This window comes from Aspergillus sclerotioniger, assembly GCF_003184525.1.
Source record: "Aspergillus sclerotioniger CBS 115572 chromosome Unknown BO94scaffold_17, whole genome shotgun sequence".
In the NCBI taxonomy this organism is placed as follows: domain Eukaryota; kingdom Fungi; phylum Ascomycota; class Eurotiomycetes; order Eurotiales; family Aspergillaceae; genus Aspergillus; species Aspergillus sclerotioniger.
Window position 1 is genome coordinate 581,613 of NW_020291007.1, and position 21,192 is coordinate 602,804.

The 21,192-nt window shown below is 52.2% G+C and overlaps 7 protein-coding genes across 7 annotated transcripts; 3 read left to right on the top strand and 4 right to left on the bottom strand.

Moving 5' to 3' along the window:
- Positions 1-1,812: 1,812 nt before the first annotated feature.
- On the bottom strand, positions 1,813-6,090 carry BO94DRAFT_557451 (uncharacterized protein; the record flags this gene model as incomplete). Its single annotated transcript, XM_025613931.1, has 5 exons — positions 1,813-2,055; positions 2,120-2,554; positions 3,608-3,883; positions 3,931-6,038; positions 6,060-6,090. The coding sequence occupies 5 exons, from the start codon at positions 6,088-6,090 to the stop codon at positions 1,813-1,815; spliced, it is 3,093 nt and encodes a 1,030-aa protein (XP_025466583.1).
- A 1,213-nt stretch (positions 6,091-7,303) lies between these two features.
- Positions 7,304-8,875, top strand: BO94DRAFT_536253 (uncharacterized protein). The gene has a single exon (XM_025611969.1). It carries the CDS (start codon positions 7,481-7,483, stop codon positions 8,819-8,821), a length of 1,341 nt encoding a protein of 446 aa, XP_025466584.1. The 5' UTR covers positions 7,304-7,480; the 3' UTR covers positions 8,822-8,875.
- A 257-nt stretch (positions 8,876-9,132) lies between these two features.
- Positions 9,133-11,094, top strand: BO94DRAFT_109666 (uncharacterized protein). Its single transcript, XM_025605495.1, has one exon. The coding sequence runs from the start codon at positions 9,248-9,250 to the stop codon at positions 10,805-10,807; it is 1,560 nt and encodes a 519-aa protein (XP_025466585.1). The 5' UTR covers positions 9,133-9,247; the 3' UTR covers positions 10,808-11,094.
- Positions 11,071-13,962, bottom strand: BO94DRAFT_494502 (VPS9 domain-containing protein). Its single transcript, XM_025609233.1, has 2 exons — positions 13,307-13,962; positions 11,071-13,244 (listed from the first exon to the last, which is right to left on the bottom strand). The coding sequence occupies exons 1-2, from the start codon at positions 13,645-13,647 to the stop codon at positions 11,381-11,383; spliced, it is 2,205 nt and encodes a 734-aa protein (XP_025466586.1). The 5' UTR covers positions 13,648-13,962; the 3' UTR covers positions 11,071-11,380.
- A 240-nt stretch (positions 13,963-14,202) lies between these two features.
- atg15 (triglyceride lipase ATG15) lies at positions 14,203-15,961 on the top strand (the record flags this gene model as incomplete). Its single annotated transcript, XM_025613322.1, has 2 exons — positions 14,203-14,400; positions 14,453-15,961. The coding sequence occupies 2 exons, from the start codon at positions 14,203-14,205 to the stop codon at positions 15,959-15,961; spliced, it is 1,707 nt and encodes a 568-aa protein (XP_025466587.1).
- Positions 15,962-16,852: 891 nt separating this feature from the next.
- fgaCat (catalase easC) lies at positions 16,853-18,894 on the bottom strand. Its single transcript, XM_025611970.1, has 3 exons — positions 18,640-18,894; positions 18,508-18,560; positions 16,853-18,445 (listed from the first exon to the last, which is right to left on the bottom strand). The coding sequence occupies exons 1-3, from the start codon at positions 18,659-18,661 to the stop codon at positions 17,021-17,023; spliced, it is 1,500 nt and encodes a 499-aa protein (XP_025466588.1). The 5' UTR covers positions 18,662-18,894; the 3' UTR covers positions 16,853-17,020.
- A 1,310-nt stretch (positions 18,895-20,204) lies between these two features.
- Positions 20,205-21,077, bottom strand: BO94DRAFT_625187 (uncharacterized protein). The gene is made up of 3 exons (XM_025617262.1): positions 20,889-21,077; positions 20,783-20,812; positions 20,205-20,722 (listed from the first exon to the last, which is right to left on the bottom strand). Exons 1-3 carry the CDS (start codon positions 20,917-20,919, stop codon positions 20,481-20,483), a joined length of 303 nt encoding a protein of 100 aa, XP_025466589.1. The 5' UTR covers positions 20,920-21,077; the 3' UTR covers positions 20,205-20,480.
- Positions 21,078-21,192: the final 115 nt, after the last annotated feature.

The window sequence follows — 21,192 nt, forward strand, 5'->3', positions numbered from 1 at the left end:
ATCCCCAGTGACCCAGAAAATCCAGTCTGTAGTCACAGACAGCTCCACCACGGAGCTCCGCCGTCGCCGCTGAATAATATTAATCCATGGACTTGTAGCGTGTATGCATAGGCTATCAATCAGCCAACGGTTTTGAAAGGGCCTTCAGCAGGGCAAGTCGTAGATATCAGGTCCCCAGAGGCCTAAGGGTGATCGATCCCCTTGATAACTAATGTAGATGGTCTGATCTGAACTTTGTGTGACTCGCACAGTACGTACCCAGATCAGTTGTTTTATCCTCTCTCCGCTCCTTTTGTCTTTCCTCGTTCAAAATCTATGGTAGAGCGGCGAGAACCGCCGTTGCTACCAGGAGAAAGCCAGCACCGGGCTAAAAGCCGGAAGATTGCCTAAATGGATTGGCCACTAGTAAATCCTGTTTCTGGTAAAGGCATGCAGCGAATGGGGCGAGTGAGGGCAAGGGAAAGGTTTCCGTGCTAGTACGGTGGCCACTAGATTATGTGTGTCGAGTCAGAATCGGCCTCATCTTGTGATATAATCCTAATATAATCAGCCAAGTGGAGCCGGTGCGCATACCTTCCTAACTCAGTCTCCTAGACGCCATTCCGCGTGTCCACTCATGATGTTACCCTAGTGCATACTTAGCAAAGACCACAGTAAAAGTACCTTGCTGTCGGGGAACGGGGTAGCTGTGATGCAAATCAGCCGTTAGATCCTCGTCCGGGCCTATCAGGACGTGGGTTCCCTGGAACCCATGGGCTTCATCCCACAGAGCAGTGCCATATGAAGGGACTCGTGACGAGCAGAAAAAAGTAGATAAGAAAGTGGAGAGTCAAGAGACGTATATATGCCCTGTCTTGTCAAGATTCTTCGAGGGAAGTTCCAAGTTCAAAAGTATCCGAGGATGGGCTTTCTGCGGCTATCCCGAATCAACGTTTCAGTGAAGATGAATAGCCAATATGAGTGGTACTGTATCCTCGAGGAAGAAGCGGAGGGGATCAGGGAGTGGGGAGACCAGAAGGGTGGGGACAAGCCATGACATGGCATGACCTCGAATCACGGACGTGACTTCAGCGTAAGTCAGTATTAATCTCCCTGAAGTGTGTCAGCAAGATGATCTCCGGTGTGTTCAGCTGATCTTGACGGTGTCCAGACAGAATTATCGGGATTAGAAGGCTTGTAGCTGCCGACGTACTATTCCCAAGGCCCCCGTGCAATAGTTAGTGTATGTTTGTTGGAGAGGTCGACCCTTGTCTTCCCCATTCTCAAGCTCATTGGGAGGTTTTCCATGTGACTGCCCTGTAACCGGCTGTATTGATGCCGTGCCATGGCCATGTACCAATACATTGGCCTTGTTGTTGGGACAACTGCACTGGCAGGGAGCTATACCAGACCAGCAGAAGTACAAAGACCGCCCAGGGATCAAACACACCAATCAGCCCAAGCTTCAACGTAAATTGATGTTCTCAGCAGGATTCAACTAGCCAAAAAATACTTGGCAAGGACGTTGGTTGCAGTCTCCGCCGCCATGTTGTGAACCAATTGACTTCCCCGTATCTGGTCATCCGATACGCACAGATGCCTATCTCTGATTCATTAAATAAGAGATACCTGTTGCATCCAACCGGGTCACAACAACCATTACATTTATCCGCAGAGATTAAACATCCCACACATGGCACATTTCTGATGTGAATGTGGATGGTGTACTCCCATCCCGGAGAAAGAGCCTTAATTTTTTTTTTCGCAGATATTATACGTCTCAATTCATTTATGGTATCAATCATGGACAAACCGACCCACTAATAACCCCCTCTACCTTCCCTCCTTGACCTCCTGGATCGTAAGCTGCACTCCCTCAATAACCACCCCCCACTCAACCTCATGCACCTTCTGCTCGAACTTATGCAGATCCTCATCCTCCCCCTTAACAAAGGGTATTTCCTTCACCAGGATCGGGGTCCCCATATCCACCTCTGAAATGACCTTATGGATCATGACCCCCGTCTTATCGATCTTCCCCTCCAACCAAGCGGCATGCGCGCGCTCAATAGCATTCTATCCATCCCCATCTGACGTCAGCAAATCCCCTCCAGCGAAATTTAGAGAGAATAGAACCTACCGCGCCATTGAACGCCCCGGGCAAAGCCGGGTGTAGATTGATAATATTAATCTTGGCCTCCTCCAACGGCTCCAAAAACCTCGGCGAAAGAACATGCATGAATCCCAAACAAGCAACCATCTCCGGCTTATCGGCCAGCACCAATCGAGCCAGTTCGGCGTCGTATTCTTCGCGGGCGGCCTGGACCCCCTCTGGTGTGGCGGGATGTTGCTTCTTGTACTTCACGAGGTTGTGGTATTGCGTGGGGATATTAGCCAGTCGAGCCCGCTCGAGGCCATAGGCATCCTTGCGGTTGGAGATGACGCGGACGATCTGGGTTGAGAGTTGCCCTTGGAGGGTCTTGTCGATCACTGCTTGGAGGTTGGAACCATTGCCGGAAATTAGCACGGTGAGGCGCACGGGGGTGTCCATGGTGATTTTTGTTCTATTTCTTCTCTTCGTTGGAAGGCTGGGGTCCGGATTCGAGGGTGAGTATCCAATATTGGGGTTTTATCGTGTAGCGGGGTAGGACTGAGATTTTTTTTCTTGCCTGTCTGCATGTAGATGTTCAGTTGCTTGACCCAATTGATCCATCAAAAGAGAGATTTGCGCACCAGGAACCAGACTATCTCTCCAATCGTGATGCGGGGAATGTGCCGAAGGAAGTCGGGATTCAAAGCACATACAAGCTTCGTGCTGAGCCAGTGGATTGCAAGACGCGGGGTGGTCGACGGCGGTGGGCTGAGTCAGCGGAGGGGCGGAGATGCGGGCCTCCAGGCTGGGGATTGGCTCCGCTCCGCCAGTGGGAGGTTCGTTGGTCCAAGCGTACTATGCCTGGTCTCTATTACAGTACTACTAGCAATACTACATTAAGAACATGGTTTCATAACCAGTTGCATTCAACTGAAGCCCGCCAAAGAAAAAGCTAAGAGCTTTACCACCAGAGCATCGAACGGAGAGGGGAATAATACAACAAGATGAGACCAATAGAGAGAACTCGAATGTCCGAAGATATGTCACATAACAGGATCCCATGCAATGCCAAGCCCTCCAATTCACAGCAATCTGCAATGAGCCACAAATGCACCACTCTACCATTGCTTCACGCGTAAACCGCCGGACTTACCGGGGAACCCAGATTCCAAGGATCTTAACCAGAAGGGACCACCTGCATAAAATAGACAAAAGTAATCGCCATGCCCGCCATCCGTAAAAGGCCAAATCAGCCAGTAAAAGACATTCGTTAGGGTATGAGATAGACGCTTCATGCTAAGCTTCAAATAATTCAAGGTTAGTTTAAAAAGATGACGTATCGGCGGAGAATGACTAGCACAGCACAAATTAACACGCTCATGCAGCTGTAGCGTTGGGCGCATCTGGGGTGGGTCGGTTAGTTGATGTTTCAGCTACGCCTTGACCTCGGCAAAGAGGGCAAGAATTCCGACCCGTGGTCAACCACTAGGGAAAAGTCAGTCGGATCCGGGATCCTCAATGTACAGAGTCACGAACCTGGTCTATGCAATCGCGGTGGAAGAGGTGTTTGCATTTGGTCAGTTGTCGAAGCTCCTCCGCCACCTCGTAGTCACTGAGACAGATCAAGCAACGCTCGCCTTCGGGAAGTTGAAGGGTGCCAGCACCTTCCAACCCTTCGGCAACCAGCGAGCCAGCATATTCCACGAGACGGAACAATCCACCGGCTGTGGAGAGATCCTCATGGGTGGCGACGGGCGGCTTGACAGGCCCAAGAAGAGAAGAGAGCAGGATCATATCTTCGTATGTTGGGTTCTGTAACCGTATTAGCTACCGGCCATAACGAATAATGGGATTCTTACATCAGTGAACAAGCTTGGCGTCGCGAAGGCAGGGTGATTTTCAGAGAGGTTAGTTCCGACAACGTAAATCAGCCAGCTTCGGCCTGTAGAAGGTGCAGCGCTGTCGGGTTCCACAACACCGTTGCGTCTAACGGCGCCAGACCCAAGATCACGATGGCGCGCATATTCCGAGTCACTTCGACGTCGCTGGCGCGTATTCAGCGGAACACCGTCTTCAACGGGCTCAGCCGTAGGTTGCATTGGCCGGATGGGATCAAGCTGGGGTAGAGTACTTGGTGACATCGCCGATGCAGTTGACGGCCTTCGGCTGGGAGTGGATGCGCTAGACGACACGGTTGACAACCCCGGTTCAGCTGGCGTTGACGGAGGAGGATGGGGACCTGGGGGGCTTTCCGAAAGCGCGGAGGGAGCTGAAGAGAGCGAGCCAAGTGGGACCCGGCTGCCCATCTCAGACAATCTCGGTAATGGGGTAGGAACTCCTTGTTGTGTGGTCGTCTCACCACCCGCGTTGAGCCCGCTAGGAGCATCGCCATGAAACCGGATAGGTGGGAGCATTGGCCGCCCTTCCGGACGTGGTGGGAATCGAGAGCGGTTGCTGTCAGGGTTGCGTGCAAGACTTCCCGGCGACAGGAACGGTAGGCGAAGAAGGGCGTCCAAACCAGTTCCCGCGTTACCTGGCTGATCTCCGCTGGGCCCGTTTCCCGAGGGGACGGATCTTACCCCAACCACAACTAGAGTCACAGTACGTCCCTCTGGTCCATCGGGAGGATTGTCCACATCCATACCACCTCCGTTGTTATCTGTATTCTCGGAATCCGCCGTGGAGCGATTCAGTGGTCCGACGGGTCGAGTACCATCCGAGTTGGCAAACCGGAAGACTCTGAGAAAGTTGACCGGGGTAGGGGGGCTATTATCGCCTGCCAAATTCCCTGTATCGTTCGGACTTGTTTGCGTTGATGTAGCATGCTGTAAGCTCTGTATGAAATTCTCCAATGAACCGTCAAGACCATCATCACCCAGAGCCTGTATATTGGGCATGGCTGGGCCAGTTGTGCCAGAAAGTTGGGCAGCAATGGCGGTAGCGGCCAGTTGAAGGACACGCGACAAAGGTGTTTGTTCCTCCCGACGCATGACCCTGGATGGTCTTGCACGCAACAACCCCGGAAACTGGCGTAAACCAGGCGGGCCTTGCGCAGACTGCGACGACATGGGTGAGGTAGGGCGCGTACTGCCTACAGCAGGTTCCACTGAATCGAGCTCATGAGGCTCGTCGAAGTCCATATGGCTACCTATTGATCCAGGATAAGGAATGAAGCCTTCAGGGTCCTCACTAGACAATGGGTTTAGGGGCGGTTGTGGGGTAGGCCCTGGTTCCTGACCCGACATGTTTGGATAGGATTGGCCGAACATATGACCAATGGGTCCTGACAAAGAATTTCGGACACGATGTAGCCTAGCACTGCGGCGCCAAGAGCTCCGTGTAGGCTCTGGAGCGTTCTCAACCGCGTTCTCAAGATACGTGCCGGAGTGAGCGGGATCTGACGCGTTCGAAGTGTCATTGCGGGGAATAAAGTAAGGTGCACGTAGCGAGCGTCGTCTGGAAACATTTCTCGAACTCAGAGAACTGAATGGGCTAAAGCGAGCACTACTATGTGTGGCTTCTGATCTCGGAATCGATCTGGATACAATCCCATGGCGATGCGCGTGACCTTCAGCAGGCGTTTCTTCTTCACTGCTCAGCAGGCCACGAATGACCGAGTTGGGGAGGATCCTGGACCCTAATCGCGACATCGTGGACTGCCTGCGTGCAGCCATTCGGGCAAAGATAGCTGAGCGATATTCCCGTTGACCTGGCTCATACTGGGGGTCGCTTTCCTCCTGTATAGTTCTCATTTGTCGTTGCTCGTCGACGGGGACATTCGGTTGCCATATTTCGGCGGCGGGATTCAGGTGAGCGGATTCTACCGGTGTCGTGTGCGTGCGGTCATCGTCTGTTTCCGTTCCCGACTGGGGTGCGTATTCCCCAGTCTGCTCCGAGTTGTAGCCGTGATTCATTGCTTCATCCCTATTGATGCGACCACGGTTCGCGTGAAAAGAGAAGAAGTGTTCTGATGGGGTACTGTGGCGACGAGTTCGTTGCGTAGAGGAAGACTGTCCCATAGTAACAATAACGCAAGGACGTAGCGATGGGAGTCTATAAACTGCCTATTGCCATCGAAAGATTGATGACTAAAGGTGCGACCAACATTAGTAAGACGGTACACAGCAGCGACTCACTTCAGGCACAACAAGATGGGCAGAAGTGAGGGTAGGGAAATTGCGACCAGGAACAGATGAAGCAGTGGTCGTTGAGACAGATTTCCTAGGCGGCACACTCGGCAACGCCACCAAAAGAGGTCTGACTCCTGAGGACGGTCTCCTGCAACCGATTCTGGCAAATTCGGGATGGACATACCATTGGACAGTTTCAGCAATCCAGTCCTTGGCGAAAATGTGCTCGAGTGCCGTTCGGAAATCAGAGATGTTATCGCGGGCGGGCGTTGGGGTGAACGTGCCTGATCGCACCGTGTGGTAGGTTATTCGGAGACAAGGCTGCTGCGGCCGAGAAAGTTGGGCAATAGACGATTCTGCGAGATCGGAGTCGAGAAGAGCGGGATTTCCCAGTAGAGAAAATACTAGGCGGCGTATGATACTATCTGGAAGCCAGCCGGCAAGTGCCGATCCTTTAAAAGGGAGCCACGAAGGAGAGGACGTGTGGTGGGATTAACGCCGTACGACTTTCGGGGGGGACGGACCCCACGACTAACCGGAGACTGGAGACGATGGTGGTCGAGACGGTCGTCAAGCAGTGCCCGCCAATGACAGAGAATGAAGGGGGGCAGCGACAAGAGGGGACGTAGAAAGAGCCCGGGGGCTCGGAGCGATGATAGAGCACGACGGGACCAGGAGACGATGACGATGACGACGACAACGATGATGGGGGGGAGTGAAGATGAGATGAATGATAACAGTTGGTGTTGGTTTGGCCGCTGGTCGGGCGGTTTTGGTTCGGCTTGGCTTGGGTTGCTTACTTGACCTACAGTAGCCTAGTCGTTTCTTGTGGAGTGAAGGAGTCCTGCGTAATTTCGTCTGGTTGGTCCAGATTCTAAGGCGATCTCGCCCGTGACTCCAGAGACCCTGGAACGGCTTAGCCGCCGGGCGGTTTCGGCGGTTTCGTCTCAGCTGGATGTAGTCTAGCGCTCAACGTGCTCAAGGCGGCATCATTCTTGACGCCGCCGATTGGCCGGCGGACCCTGACGAACGGCCTCAGGTTTCTGCCTGGATCTGCTTGATTTTTGGACTTGTCTATTTCCGACTCTACTCTACACTTCTTATCTGAGTGTTATCACTGGTCCGGAGTCATTTATTTGAAGCACCACCAGGGGATCTAAAACAAACAGTGAATACCATCCATGTGGTGATTCCCCTTGTCAATCCCCATGGGACCTCCTCGTACAATAACCCTCCTCTTCCGGAATAGGTCATCGGCTCTTTGATCATCCGGGCCTCTATGGCATCTGTTCCTGCAGCGTCGGTTTTTTCTCTGCCACTCACGCCATGGCAACAACCTTCTAGTGTGCGCGTGGCCCAGTATGAGCCTAGGAAACGCAAGAAGGATCTTGATGACTGGGGAGACAATGATGAGGATGTCGACGGAGACACAACCGATGCTGCATCGGAGGCAGCTCCTCCTGGCCCGTCACTTACTCTATCCCCTGATGAAGCCCATCAATATCGCATTGCCGGCCTCTCTTTCGACCAAGAATTACCAGGGGGAAACTTCCCGCATGCGCCGATGAAATGTCAACCTACTCGTCGGCAGACCCGGAATCGGGTTCTGAAAGAGTTGACCTCCCTATCGTCTCCGATCTATCCTCCCCAGTCTGCGGCTCATCAGGGAAACCTTCGTCTGCAACACTTGGCCGTGCTGTCTTCCATCCTCCATCGTTGTCTCCTTCAGAAAGACTTCGTCCGAGCAGGTAGGGCGTGGGGTTTAATCCTCCGTGAAGAAATCGGGGGCACTCCAGTTGACGTTCGCACTGAAGGAAGATGGGGTATCGGCGCGGAAATCTTGCTCCGACGTGGCTGTCAGAACCCGGACATGGCATCTGGCAATGCGCAGGAGGGTGACGCAGGACACTCTGCAGCACCGTCGTCCGGACTGCTTTTCACACGGGAAGGATTCGAAAATGCCAAGCAGTACTACGAAAGGCTCATCATTCAGCACCCATACCGGAAAGCAGCCCCCGATGCCATTAGTTCTTTACACTTCTACCCTGCTATGTTTGGCCTCTGGATATACGTCACCGAAGAGGAGAGCAGTGTTTCTCGGCAAAGGATCTGGGATACTCATGGTGCTGTCCCCGACGACAACTCGGAGGATGAAGATACTGCTGCCGAGCTGCACGGTCATGCTAGCTCCAGGCAGAAAACAAATGCGATGATTGCTGGTGTTAGGAAAGGCGAGCTGGACCAAGCGCAAAAGATCGCAGCAAGGATGGACGAGATTCTCGGGTCTCCTCCCTATTCTGATTCCCCTGAGTTGTTGGAGCTTAGGGGAATGGTATCACTCTGGATAGCTGATCTTTTCGTCTCGTCATTACCTTATGGACAAAAGGACGAATATATGGACGATTCCGATTTCGAAGACGACAGTTCAGAATCCGCAGATGACATTCAAGATTCGCTCCAAGAACGGCGGGAACGCCGGCTTGCGATCGAGAGGAAAGAATCCGAGGTACAGAAATCTCAGGATTATTTTGAGAAAGCCAAACAGCGTGGCAAAGGGGTCACCTCTACTTTCAATGACCTGAATATTGATGATGACGCTTCATTTGGGTATATGGATTGATAACTTGAGCAAGGTGGTATACATATTACATATTCCTTATTTGAGATCACATAGACAAAGATATGACTAGCTCCCTCTTGGGATCATTTCTCGCATTGTAATATTCTCCCGTAGTTACACCATGACTTCTCGGCTCCCCCCTGATGTCGACTTCAATATTGAGTAAACGGGGAAATTGGCAGCGATTGATGCCCATCCACTCCACGTGACCTCGTGGATGCCTCGCGTGCCTGAAGAATCAACCTCTCGGCGCCAGCAATTCGGCGAACTCAGGACCATGACCGGAACCACCCGTCTTAGATAACAATTGTAATTTGCATGTCATTCGAAACCAGCCCAGCATATATCTCTTTCCTCCCCCTTGTTGCCGTTTGTTGAAATAATCATTTTCGTCACCTCACCCCGCTCCGACCTCCCGGATAAACCATGGGAGTGGGAGATTATGTGCATGCAAAAGAGGCTGGCCAGCCTCGACCACGCACAACTGATGTCCCAACCCAGTCCCGGCAAACTCTAGCTGCACAAGCAAGGGTTGAAGTCCCTCCGACAAATCTGGTGGCGCCGGTGCCCCTGCCAGTCAACAAATCAATACCCCTGGAGCATTATGGAGCAGCATCTTTTACCGAGCAGATGCCTCAGGCGCCCGCGGAAAATGCCGTGCATAGAGACATGTTCGACACGGACGTGGAAGGAATCGACGAGTCCACCATTGCGGCGACAAGTGTCATCGGGGCAGAAGATGTCCCGATCCAATACCAATTACGACCCGCCACGGTTCCCCAGTATCAAGCAGCGCCGGTGGAGGAGAGGCCGCTGCACCCGTCTCGACTGCCACGCCGTGCATACGATGGCAAATGGTACGAGAATCTTGGGGATAACGCTATGAAATCGGCCGGTTTCGATTCCGAAGAGGCCGATGATGCAAGCCAATTGACCTCCATGGCTGGAGATGATGAACGATCTGATACGACCGAGGATGGGAACTACGCCCGCAGATACAGATCATCGACCGAAGAGCCTCTGAGCAAGCGCCTGCAGAACTTCTGGGCTGCCAGCAGGAAATCCCATCAGAATCCTGAACCAACCACGTACCCAGAGCCATTGAAAGGCCCTTCTCTCAATCAATCAACATCCGACGTCAGAATGACTAGTCAGGTCCTATCCAACAGAAAAGTCACGCTCCAACGCAGCATGACCGCAACTCCACGGACACGCTTCAGCCCACCCAAGCCATCTCTCCTAGAGCAGTTGGATCTAACCCCTACCCGGCGGACCTCCGGGCCTCGCCCACAACCCGGCAAGGAGACTGGTGTCACCAGCACCACCAATCACCGCGATAGCGAAGACGATGGCCGTCTATTCGGAAATGGACATGAAAGACGCGACAGCCTACCACCATTAAGCTCCTTTGACATGACCAACATCGACGATCTCGACGACGATGACGACCCAATCAATGATCCATTCGCGCGACGCGGCTCAGTCCAACGCATTATCCCCTCTCCCGATCCCCAATCCAAGAAAAAACGAAACATCGAATCAGACTACCCGCCACACGTACTACGTGAGAAATCATTCAACGACCTCCAATCTGAGCCCTTCGACCACACACCCACCGCACCCACCGCACCCTCCAAAACCACCACCACTACCACCGCCCCCATCTCCGTTCCAGGACCCAAAGCCACCTCGGAAGACAAATTGTCTTTCCTCCTCAACTCAACCGACAAAGACCGCCGCAACTTCTTCTCCACCCTCTCAATTGACAGCTGGGAAGACTACGGCGATCTCCTGATCGACCAATTCAGCAACGCCCTCTCCAAGATGAAAGATCTGCGTCACGCTCGACGGAAAACCGCCGCCGTGTTCGAAGCAGAGATCAGACGCAGAAACGAAGTCGTTGAGGAACAATCTTCCGACCTTTCGCGGAAATTCGAGGAGATGCGCAGCGGAGGTGCAGAGGTCCTTCGCGGTCGTACTCCTTGACCCAATTATTATAAGAGACCGGATTCTACTTCATGCATATAATTCTAAGCTTGTGTGCATGGTCTACCTTTCTCTCTCTCTCTCTCTCTCTTCACACAAATTCCATTATTGTTATTTCCCCTCAGATATTCTTACTTCATGTTGGGTTCAAATTGTATGTGTTTGTTTGTCCTTCGAGATTTCAGAGTTATGAGATAGAGTTTACGCGAGGATGACCAGATTATGTCCGTGTTGTATTTGCCAGTCGGCGCTTATAATGACCCCTGTCGGTTTCATATGTTTTGAATTCATCTGTTAGTAATGTCATTATACCCCCACCAAATTCATTGTTTGAAGGAAACTGCATTTGATTAAATACTAGCACTGCTAGCGATGCCTTTGACCCAATGGCTGAAAATGCAAGACATGAACCCAAACAGTAAGCACTGAACACCAGCAGTGATCTACAATTTCAATCATAAAAATGAAGAAAGAGCGGGAAGTCGCCACGAAAATACTTCAAAGAAGAGGGGGATAGTATAAACAACCATGTGGGAATCATATGCCTTGAACAAAGAAGAGTGAAGCTTCCACTCAGGTAGAGCTCTGCTTTGACAACGCTGCAGCGATGCGCTTGTAGTCCTCCAACAGAACAGATACGTCCCCAATCGTAAGTTCGCTGACATTTTGCATCTGGAGGAAACGCTGAATAGGCGGTTCAACTCGCTCAACCCGGGGTGGGGCACTGGGAACGTTCGAAGACGAAGACTCGCGCGAAAGGATCGAGGCTCTGATTCTCTCAGTAGGAGTGTTGGGAGAGGGCATTGGCCCAGGGGTATCAGGAGTGCCTGGAGTGCCACGTCCAAAGTTCCTGATCATGCCGGGAATGTGATTGAGCGGGTTAAGGGTGTTCCCGAAGCTCCGCATCGATTCCAATGGAGTAGTAGCCAGCGATGCTGTGCTTGCAGGGGAAACCTGGGGTTCTTCCTTCTGCGGGCCCTGAGAGACCGTGGTTTTCCTGGAGCTGCCCTGGGTCCTGACGCTGTCGACACTCCGGTCCCGTGGGGTTCTCTGGCCACTGACCAGCCCTAGAAAAGTATCCTCTGCTTTGGATCCGATGCGCCTCAATGGAGGCCGATCGGTGGAACGAGGCTCCCTTGCTGAGTTTTCGTCTTGGCCTAGATTGTTCCCGGTAGATATCGGATTCGTGACCAGACGTCGAGCATCTGCCAACGTCTTCGGCAGGACCGGATTGTTCCCATCTTTGACAGGGAACTGGTTGGACTGTAACTCTTTAAGACGACCAAAGAGGAAATTGAAACTGCTGTCCAGGGATGCCCCAATGTTTTTCAGCCCCTGGTCGGCGGTGTTACGGACAGCATCATTAGCGGCACCGAGCACCTTTGCAGGCGGTTGGAAAAGATTGTTCAGCCGCCGTTGTTGAGTGCTTGCTGACGACTGAGGTCTGGGCAAGGTGCCCAAGGCGTCTTGCCCAACTGGATTCGAAAGTTCAGGCGAGGCTGTCACGGGTGTAACCGACGATACTGCTGCTTCCTTGGAGGCATTATGGGACTGGAGAGAATCGGTCTTCCCAGCCGAGGTCGAATCGTCATTGGCTGCCTTGGTTTGGCCCTCAAAGGCCTCCTCCCCACGGAGTTCGGTCAGGTCTACATTCTCGAGAAAGCTAATGGCCGCTTCAAGGTTAGTCAGGCAATATGCAGTTTCACCGTCTATTTTACTAGACGACCTAAACCGCTGGATGAAGAAGAGATTGCTAATAATGTTGATGCCCTCAGGAGGACAAGTGACGAGGGAGTATATCAGAGTAGGCAGTATCTCGTCAGCGGAGGAGGACGATGGTAGCAATTTAGTCAAGGCATCAACTATTGCCTTGTGTGCAGCAGCAAGCTGTTGGAGCTTGCCTAAAGGATACTTGTCATCGTTCATCTTCGCTAAGCAATCTCGTGCAGCAGCAAGGCATTCATCTGCCTCCTTCTGCTTCTCTTCATTGATCGCACCAAGGTCGAGATCGACGCCGAGGTCCTTTAGATTAATGCCAACAAGAGAGAGCGCCGCCGTCTTGGAGCGCAGCTTCTCGTCTCGAATCTCATCCAGAGTGCTATTATGCCTCCATAATTTGTCGTAGATAGTCTCACAAGCTCTCCGTTCCACTGCCTCTTCCAAAGCAACCCGCTTGGAAGCAAGATGTTTGCGTGCGATTCTCTTCTCCGTGACTTCCGATGCTGTCAACATTTGACGGCCATCTGAGCCTTTGTTACTAGACTTTCCCTGCGTGGCACGGAAGGGAGAAGGATCACGATTTATCCGAGATGCCAGAGCAGAGATATGAGTGGCTATGTGTGATTCCGCTCGAACATAAAACTCCTGGAAGCGACTCGATACCTTCTCGATCGTGGGGGGAGAGGAGTGTACCTTGGCAGTAAGCGAGTGGACAAATCTACCAGCAATGATATCAGCAACCCGTTAACCAACATTGGGGGAGGAAGGGTTTTACTGTACCTGTCTGTCATACTTGCGAGCTCAATCGGCAGCTCCTCCGTGTGACCCTGGCTGCCTCGTGAGAGCACCGAGATCTCCTCACCCTGCTGCCCATCGTCGCCCAAGTCGGAAGAGCCTGGTTTCTCGAACAGGTCGGGGCTGCCAATCCGCTCCTCATCTGGTGTCGACAAGGGTAACGGAAGGGCCTCAGCATCTACCAGTTCAGGTATTGCCACGGATTGAACGGTCTTGGCTCTTGATCGAACGAAAGGGCTCGTATCGGGCGAGTCCATTCTTGGGAACGAGCGGGCCGTGTGTAGGCGCGGCTTCCCAGCGCCATTATCGGAAGCATTGGCGGACATGACGGTATATTAGATAGGAAAGCAGGTATGGTTCAGTCCGACGGGATTTCGGCCTTAAAGTCCAGGTGACCGACTCATGCAGATCAAGTATGTATGCCGTATGGGGCCAGTGCGTATAGATGACACCTGGAACTTCGGTCCGGGAACCCCAACCAAACAGACAGGGGCAAGGTGAGAGGGTAGGGACAAGATCTGGTAGACTTATTTGTTGGAGCCAAGCATGGTGAACGACACCTCACAGGCCAGGCTTCGCAAAGCGGCAGGAGTCCACTATCGGAGGACCGGATCGAGAGGGAGTCAACAATTGGCACTAAGAATGCGATGATGCGCAGCGGGCGGGTAAGCGTCGGAGAAACCCAAAAGCGGCCGGTGGTGGTGTCACGCGCAGATCACGTGCAAGTGGGCCTGGTTGGGGCTCTCCGCAATCACTTGATGCGTCATTCACCGCCTGGGCGATAAGTGATCATCGTCCAGCTGGGGTGGTGACGGACTCTCTCCTCCATCGCCTTGTCCTCTCAGCATCATCCCTGCATCTGTTTCCATCACGCTGTCACCATGGAGAGCCGAGCTAGGAAGCGCTCTCGGGGCAACACAAGGCTTTCCCACCTGTTATGGCCGGTGACACTGTTTCCAGGCCTCGTCGCCGCTTATCAGCCTGAGCCTGTATACTTCGGATCCCGACAATCTTCACCCTTTCTTCCTCCTCAGATCCCACTGGTCGACCATCCCTCCCTCTCGGGCACTCATGAATTTGTAAGTAGGTCCAGAGTTTGCTCAACCCCAATCCTACTGACCCTCACGATAGACGCTTCGCCACATCTTCCACCGAGGAACCTACCAGGACCCTGATCTCCACCGGAGGCTAGATATCACGCCCGACACTCATCTTCGGGCCGCTTCAGATGATGAAGTCACATTCGATACTCCGCTGGTGGCTTCGTCGCACCCTCTCATGATCGAACGGCTTGCAGATCGACGCCTTTCGGTCATCGAGCAGCATCTAATGGCTGCAAGGTCCGGATCGGTAGCTGCGCTGTCGCCATCCGACTGGGTTCTAGATACACTCGCCGGTCCGAATGTCACAGAGAAGGAAACGGTTGTTGCTCTAGCAATGATGACTGCAAATGATTATATCGAAGAGCCAGGTACAGGTGATTGGCAGGATATCCGTGATCGATTCAATCACTCGGGAAGTTTTGGATGGAAAGATGACGGACTTCGAGGCCATGTATATGCCGACCAGACGAATAATACAGTTGTTATCTCTCTCAAAGGAACATCTCCAGCCTTATTTGATGGCGAGGGCACCACCACGAATGATAAAATCAACGACAACCTCTTGTTCAGTTGCTGTTGTGGCCAGGGTGGTTCGTATCTCTGGCGGCAAGTGTGTGACTGTCAAACTACTCTGTACAATGCGAACCTGACCTGCATTATCGAGGCCGTGCAAGAAGAAAACCGTTATTATCGTGCTTCGATCGACCTTTATTCCAACATCACCGCGTTGTATCCCGACGCAAATGTTTGGCTAACAGGCCATTCTCTAGGGGGGGCTGTGGCTAGCTTGTTGGGGCTTACATTCGGAGTGCCAGTCGTTACTTTCGAGGCTGTCCCGGAGGCACTTCCAGCAGCTCGTTTGGGTCTTCTTAGTCCGCAGTCGCGCAAGCATACCGGGGCCTATCATTTCGGGCACACTGCGGACCCTGTATACATGGGGACTTGCAATGGAGTCAGTTCCGTTTGTACATGGGGTGGCTATGCAATGGAATCTGCATGCCATACCGGTCAAATGTGTGTCTATGACACTGTCGAAGATAAGGGATGGCGTGTTGGACTCGAGAAACACCGTATCAACTATGTCATCGCAAAAGTTCTTGCTGGCTATGACGATGTGCCTGCCTGTGCACCCGAAGAGGAATGTTACGATTGCGAGCTGTGGAAATTCTTCCGCAGTAACGGCTCTGAGATTACCACTACTACCGAGGCCACCTCCACCTCCACCACGTCTACCACCAGCAGAACGTCCACCTGCAAGACCCCCGGATGGTGGGGCTGTCTGGACAAGACCACGACTACCGAGGCAACGTCCACCTCGACGTCTATATCAACGACATCCACATCAACATGCAAGACTCCAGGCTGGTTCGGTTGCAAAGACCCAACAACCACATCTGGTATCACATCTGCACGACCAACGATCACTACAACAGAACCTCCCCAGACCACCAGCTCCTGCAAACACCCTGGGTGGTTCGGCTGTCGCGACGCCACCACCACCGCTGCTCCAACTGCCCCGCCGGTAGTTGACTTCTAGTTGACATCTAGAGCTTTGAGCTGTTATACTATCTCACATTACAAATATACGACTATACGGGCAGTCGGTCATATCTGAGCGGGCGTACTTGTGCGACTGGTGTTCTTGCTTTTATAACTGTTAGTCTGTCCTTTACCGTCTTGGTTGGATACAATCCTTTTGCATACATTGGATCGAGCGTCTTTGGAATAACTATATACAACAAACTGTTTTGATTACCTTTTTGGTCTAGGAGAATACAAGGCGGTCGCAAAAAGGGCAAGGAAGAGATACAGCCTTTTGTCGAAGCCAGCAATGGCTAGGAGTGCACCCAGACAACTAAAGTATTTGCTTGGAGGCGAGGTGCAATGAGAACAAGTCTTTGAACGATTTGGAATATCTACTCAACTCAAGAGACAATTCAATGCAAGGCCAGTTACTTCAGTCTAGGTCCGTCCAACTCCTATGTAACGGGGCGCACTTCGAATGAAGCATAAACTCTCTCTGCCTATATAAACGTTGAGACTTCTAATCCATCCATCCTTGCATCCCAAGTATTCATATACTGAAATACCTCAACTATCTACACCAACCCTACCCACAACTGGGAAAAACAAAACACAAAACAAAACAAACAGAAGGTTCGTATCCAACAATACCATTGGTCGCCGGACCACCCCCTTCCGCCGTAGATCTATCCATGCCCCCCAACCAAAGAATCAGACACCAAGGCCATTGCAGTGCTCGAGTGAGTGACTTTGGTGTGAATTCTCTTTGGTTAAAGGCTCGAAGTTGGAGAGGTTCACATCGTTTAGTCCCACCAGATATTTAGAAATCTACCCTTACGATGGCATAAAACATTTACAAGAGATAGCGCGGTAAGTTACAAAGTATGGTAAAGAAAAGCTTTGAAGCGATAATTCTTATATTGCTGGTCATCTAAAAGACGTTCAATACACCCAAGACAATGCAAAATGCAATCATTTCGGAGACAGGTATCATATCTTTTTAATCATCATTTTATGCTGATCATGCACGCCAACCAAGAAACAAGGCTAATACAACTAGGTAGGCTTTGATTTACAGACGAGCGGTGTTGTTGGCCTTGGCCTCCGTAGCCTTCTCGATACGAGCACCCAGGTCTGCGTTGACGCGACGGAACATGCCGTAGGTGGCCTTGCGCACACGCTCATGGGCAGCGCTCAGATGGGAAGAGACGTTGTGAACAAAGTTGTTCTGCTGGCCGTGCTGACGCCCCAGAACCTGCCAGAGACCGTTGGCCTGGACGTAGTCGTCGTCAGTAACAGGCAGCTGCTCAACAACGACAGAGCCGGACCACTTCTCGTGTTCCTGACTGGCCTTGACGGGCTGGTAGCGGATAGGACGGAACGTGGAGGGGTAGTTGGGATTGGCGCCATAGTTTCCGTGCACGTTCATGTAGCCGTCACGATGCGTGGGGTTGAAGGAGCGGAGCGGGCAGTTGACGGGGATCTGTTCATAGTTGCCGCTCAGACGGTGGCGGTGGGTATCGGGGTAAGAGAAGAGGCGGGACTGCAGCACGGGGTCGGCTGAAGGCTCGACGCCCGGGACCATATGCGAGGGGGAGAAAGCGGCCTGCTCAACCTCCGCAAAGTAGTTCTCGGGGTTCTTGTTTAGGGTGAGCTTGCCAAAACGACGCAGAGGCACCTCGCTCTGAGGCCAGACCTTGGTCAGGTCGAAGACGTTCCAGCGGAACTTCTCGGCCTGCTCGGGGCTCAGAACTTGGACGTAACAGGTCCATGAGGGATTCTCGCCCCGCGCAATGGCATTGAACAAATCCTGGGTGTGCCAATCGGGATTATCAGCCGCCAGGCGGGTGGCCTCCTCGTTATTAAAGGTCTTGTTGCCCTGGTCGGTCTTGAGATGGATCTGGACGTAGTTGAAGGTGCCATCGGGCTTGATCCACTTGTAGGTGTGGCCAGAGTAGCCGTTCATGTGGCGGTAGGAGTAAGGGGTACCACGGTCACTGAAAAGGTGCATAATCTGGTGGACGGCCTCCTGGTGAGTAGAGAGGTAGTCCCAGAACATGGTGGCATCCTTGAGGTTGGTCTGGGGGTTGCGCTTCTGGGTGTGGATGAATATGGGGAACTTGGCGGGGTCACGGAGGAAGAAGACAGGGGTGTTGTTGAAGACCCAGTCCCAGTTGCCCTCCTCGGTGTAGAACTTGATGGCGAAGCCACGTGGATCACGGGCGCTGTCCGCGGAGCCCTTCTCACCACCGACGGTAGAGAAACGGGTGAACAGCTTGGTCTTCTTGCCAATGCCCTTGAGCATGTCGATGACAGTGATGTCGCTGATGTCATCGGTGACCTCGAACTCACCAAAGGCGCCAGAACCCTTGGCGTGGACAACACGCTCTGGGATTCTCTCTCTGTCAAAGTGTGCAAGCAAATCAATCAGGTGAAAGTCCTGGAGCAGAAGAGGTCCGTTCTTGCCAATGCGCTGAGCAGCCTGGGGATCCATAACCTGAGATGTGTCAGTCTTCGTCCATCTCTTTCAAACGCCTAAGTGACGTCTCTCAAACGTACTGGACAGCCATTGGAGGTAGTGTAAATGGGAGTCTCATTGTAGCGGTAGGTCTCTATGGGAAAGACGAGAGTCAGTCTCCTTCTATCCTTTTGGAAGTATGAAGAAACAGAAGCCAATAGTTATAGACATACTAGATTGGTCGTCCTTGCCCATGGTGACGGTTTGTGAAGTTGTTTGAATGTGAAAAGGTCGGTAGGAAGAGGAGTGGAGCGAAGATGGAGACAAGCCCGGACAAGAAAGGCAAATGCGGGGTTTAAGTAAGGACGGGGGATGTCAGTCCGTCGGTGGAACGAGGAGGTCCTTGAGCGCTGTGCGGGGAAGGGGAGGCGCCGGAGCTAGAGTGGTAGGGAGGGAGGAATAATAATAGCTGCTGCAGCGCAAGCGACAATGCCAGGGAAGAAGGAATTATAAGGAAAGATTCGAAGGCCGGTGGCTCGTCGCCGAGGAACGCGAATGGGGAACCCCATCCAGCCCCAGCCAATCGAGACCCACGGGAAAGTCAACGCAGCCCAGGGGTTCCACGGAACCGCCTTCCTCCATCATTCCCGCGGGTCTAAACGCGGTACCTTCCTCGGGTGATAGCCAAGACCATTTGAAGCAGTCGGGCTTCTTCAATAGTATCTCTGGATGGTATTCAAGAGACTTGATCACTTCTAGCACAGCAGTCCATGATGGAGAAAACCCGCTACAGCAAACACTCCAGGTTACAGGAATGCAACAGACAAATTACAGAAAAGGAGCTTTCCGATACGCTAGTTACCCCGCACATTTGTACCAGCTCGAGCATGGATGCCCACCAATCAGCGCCCATCCAATGTCAGATCCCAACCAATCTGGAACTTACCTTCCGCCCAGTGAGGGGATCCAGCATGGTCCATGACGACGTGGAGGATGTCTCCCGGGTGTATCGTTCAAGGCCATGATGTACGGGGTAACCCACAGTAGTACTTCGTACGTATTCCGTAAGTGAGCACAGAAACGGCTCGAGGTGGACCGTTTGCGACTAGATACGCTAAAGCGCCCAGGTTAGTCCATCCGATATCGTAGCTCTGAAAATCGATCTTAGTCAGTGGACCAGGCCAGACGGTCAGGCGACAGGTCGTCTGGACCTTCCGCGATCTCCATATTGCTAATAAAGATGCAGGCCAGGCGGGCGTAACTTTTGCCTGTTTCAGGAAATGGCTAACGGCATTGATGCGTTGTCGCGGATACACGTGTTGCTAAATTCCGTAATAGGAAGGCGATGCTGAATAGTGACTTTCTTGATCGAGTTCCGGCACTATGATATTAGTAGTAGTGTTGTTCTCAGTTACCTAATACGGATGCTCAATGGGATCTAATCGTTCAAGATAGGTATGTTACCGCGGGCGGATAGGTAAGACGAGCTATCGCGATAAAGGTATCTCCACTGTGATCACTTATCTGATTGCATATGAATAACTTCCCGCCCGGAACGCTGTCATATATGACTTTACAATGCCCATACTTGATAGAGCTACTCCACACAAGCCTCATGCGTCAAGTGCAGCAGGCGTACGCGTGCACCAATGTTATTGATGTCGCGATGAACAGCCGAATCATCTCAACATCACGACCATCCAATTCCCAGGTATTACGATTTGCGAAGTGCTATTTCCACTCACGTCGGGGGGTTCCCCGCGGAAAGCTCCGGCCTCCGAAGCGGAACAAGACTCTCCTAGACTCCTAGTGGAATAGGAATCCGAGCAGGGGCTCGGAATGTCTCCCGCTCGGTTCCGATCACCGCTAGTACTGATTTCTTGCTTGATGCTCCAAGAATTTTACACATTGTTAATTTGACATGAAACTCTGTTCGAATAGACGCAGCCAAGTGATCAAGAAATGTCATATCTGATGGAACGAACAAAGAATCAACATCCACCAGCAATCTCACAACAAAACATATTCATCAAGTCATAACCCAACCAGACCCAACCAGAGCTCGCCATCATCTTTACTTCTGAGAATCTCCACCCGACCTGTCTCCATTTATGCTGCTCAGGATATCTCCTGTCGACTGTCCGACGCCTCTGGTCGTGTTTCCCAGGCCTTCAGTGGCCCCGCCGACGGTCGTTCCCAGACCCTGGGTCGCTCCTCCGACAGTTTGGCCTAGGCCTCCCACAGTGTTGCCCAGAGTGTCTCCAAGGCCACCCACGGTCTTTCCTAGGGTATCGCCGAGACCTCCGATGAGGTTGGCTATATACTTACATTAGCAATGTGTGGGGAATGGCATCGTGGTTTATCGGGAGTTGGTACCCAGGGGTGCGAGGACTTTATCGCGCTCGACTAGATAAGCCAGAGTATAGACGGAGGGGAGGCGCAGAATCATCAAATGTAGGTGCAAAGGTCAATGGGCACTTACGGTTGTTGTTGTTGTCGTTACCAGAAGACATGGTTTCAAGATGGTGCAGTCAAGATATCTTCGAAGGGAGTTTGAAGAGATAAGACAGTTGTCTGCAAGCGAGACTGAAATACTCGACCAGAATGATCTTGCGAGATGGATCTTGCGAGATGGATCTTGCGAGATGGAATGGAATAAACTCCAACATTAAGATAAGGTGTTCTTTTTATATATACAAGGTACAGTGTTCGAGGTCGTCGCCACGGAGCGCTTCCATCCCGCTATGATATCATCGTACTCCGAAACCAGGTCGGCAGCACAAGCG

Bases quoted from the DNA above. Each gene is read 5' to 3' on its own strand.
- BO94DRAFT_536253 (XM_025611969.1), top strand. From the start codon at position 7,481: ATGGCATCTGTTCCTGCAGCGTCGGTTTTTTCTCTGCCACTCACGCCA.
- BO94DRAFT_109666 (XM_025605495.1), top strand. From the start codon at position 9,248: ATGGGAGTGGGAGATTATGTGCATGCAAAAGAGGCTGGCCAGCCTCGA.
- BO94DRAFT_625187 (XM_025617262.1), bottom strand. From the start codon at position 20,919: ATGTCTTCTGGTAACGACAACAACAACAACC. The intron at 20,813-20,888 runs GTAAGTGCCCAT...TGGCTTATCTAG, and splicing joins TAACGACAACAACAACAACC to TCGAGCGCGATAAAGTCCTC. The intron at 20,723-20,782 runs GTACCAACTCCC...GTAAGTATATAG, and splicing joins TAAAGTCCTCGCACCCCTGG to CCAACCTCATCGGAGGTCTC.
- BO94DRAFT_494502 (XM_025609233.1), bottom strand. From the start codon at position 13,647: ATGTCCGCCAATGCTTCCGATAATGGCGCTGGGAAGCCGCGCCTACAC. The intron at 13,245-13,306 runs GTACAGTAAAAC...CATTGCTGGTAG, and splicing joins CTCGCAAGTATGACAGACAG to ATTTGTCCACTCGCTTACTG.
- fgaCat (XM_025611970.1), bottom strand. From the start codon at position 18,661: ATGGGCAAGGACGACCAATCTA. The intron at 18,561-18,639 runs GTATGTCTATAA...TCTTTCCCATAG, and splicing joins GGGCAAGGACGACCAATCTA to AGACCTACCGCTACAATGAG. The intron at 18,446-18,507 runs GTACGTTTGAGA...GACACATCTCAG, and splicing joins CTACCTCCAATGGCTGTCCA to GTTATGGATCCCCAGGCTGC.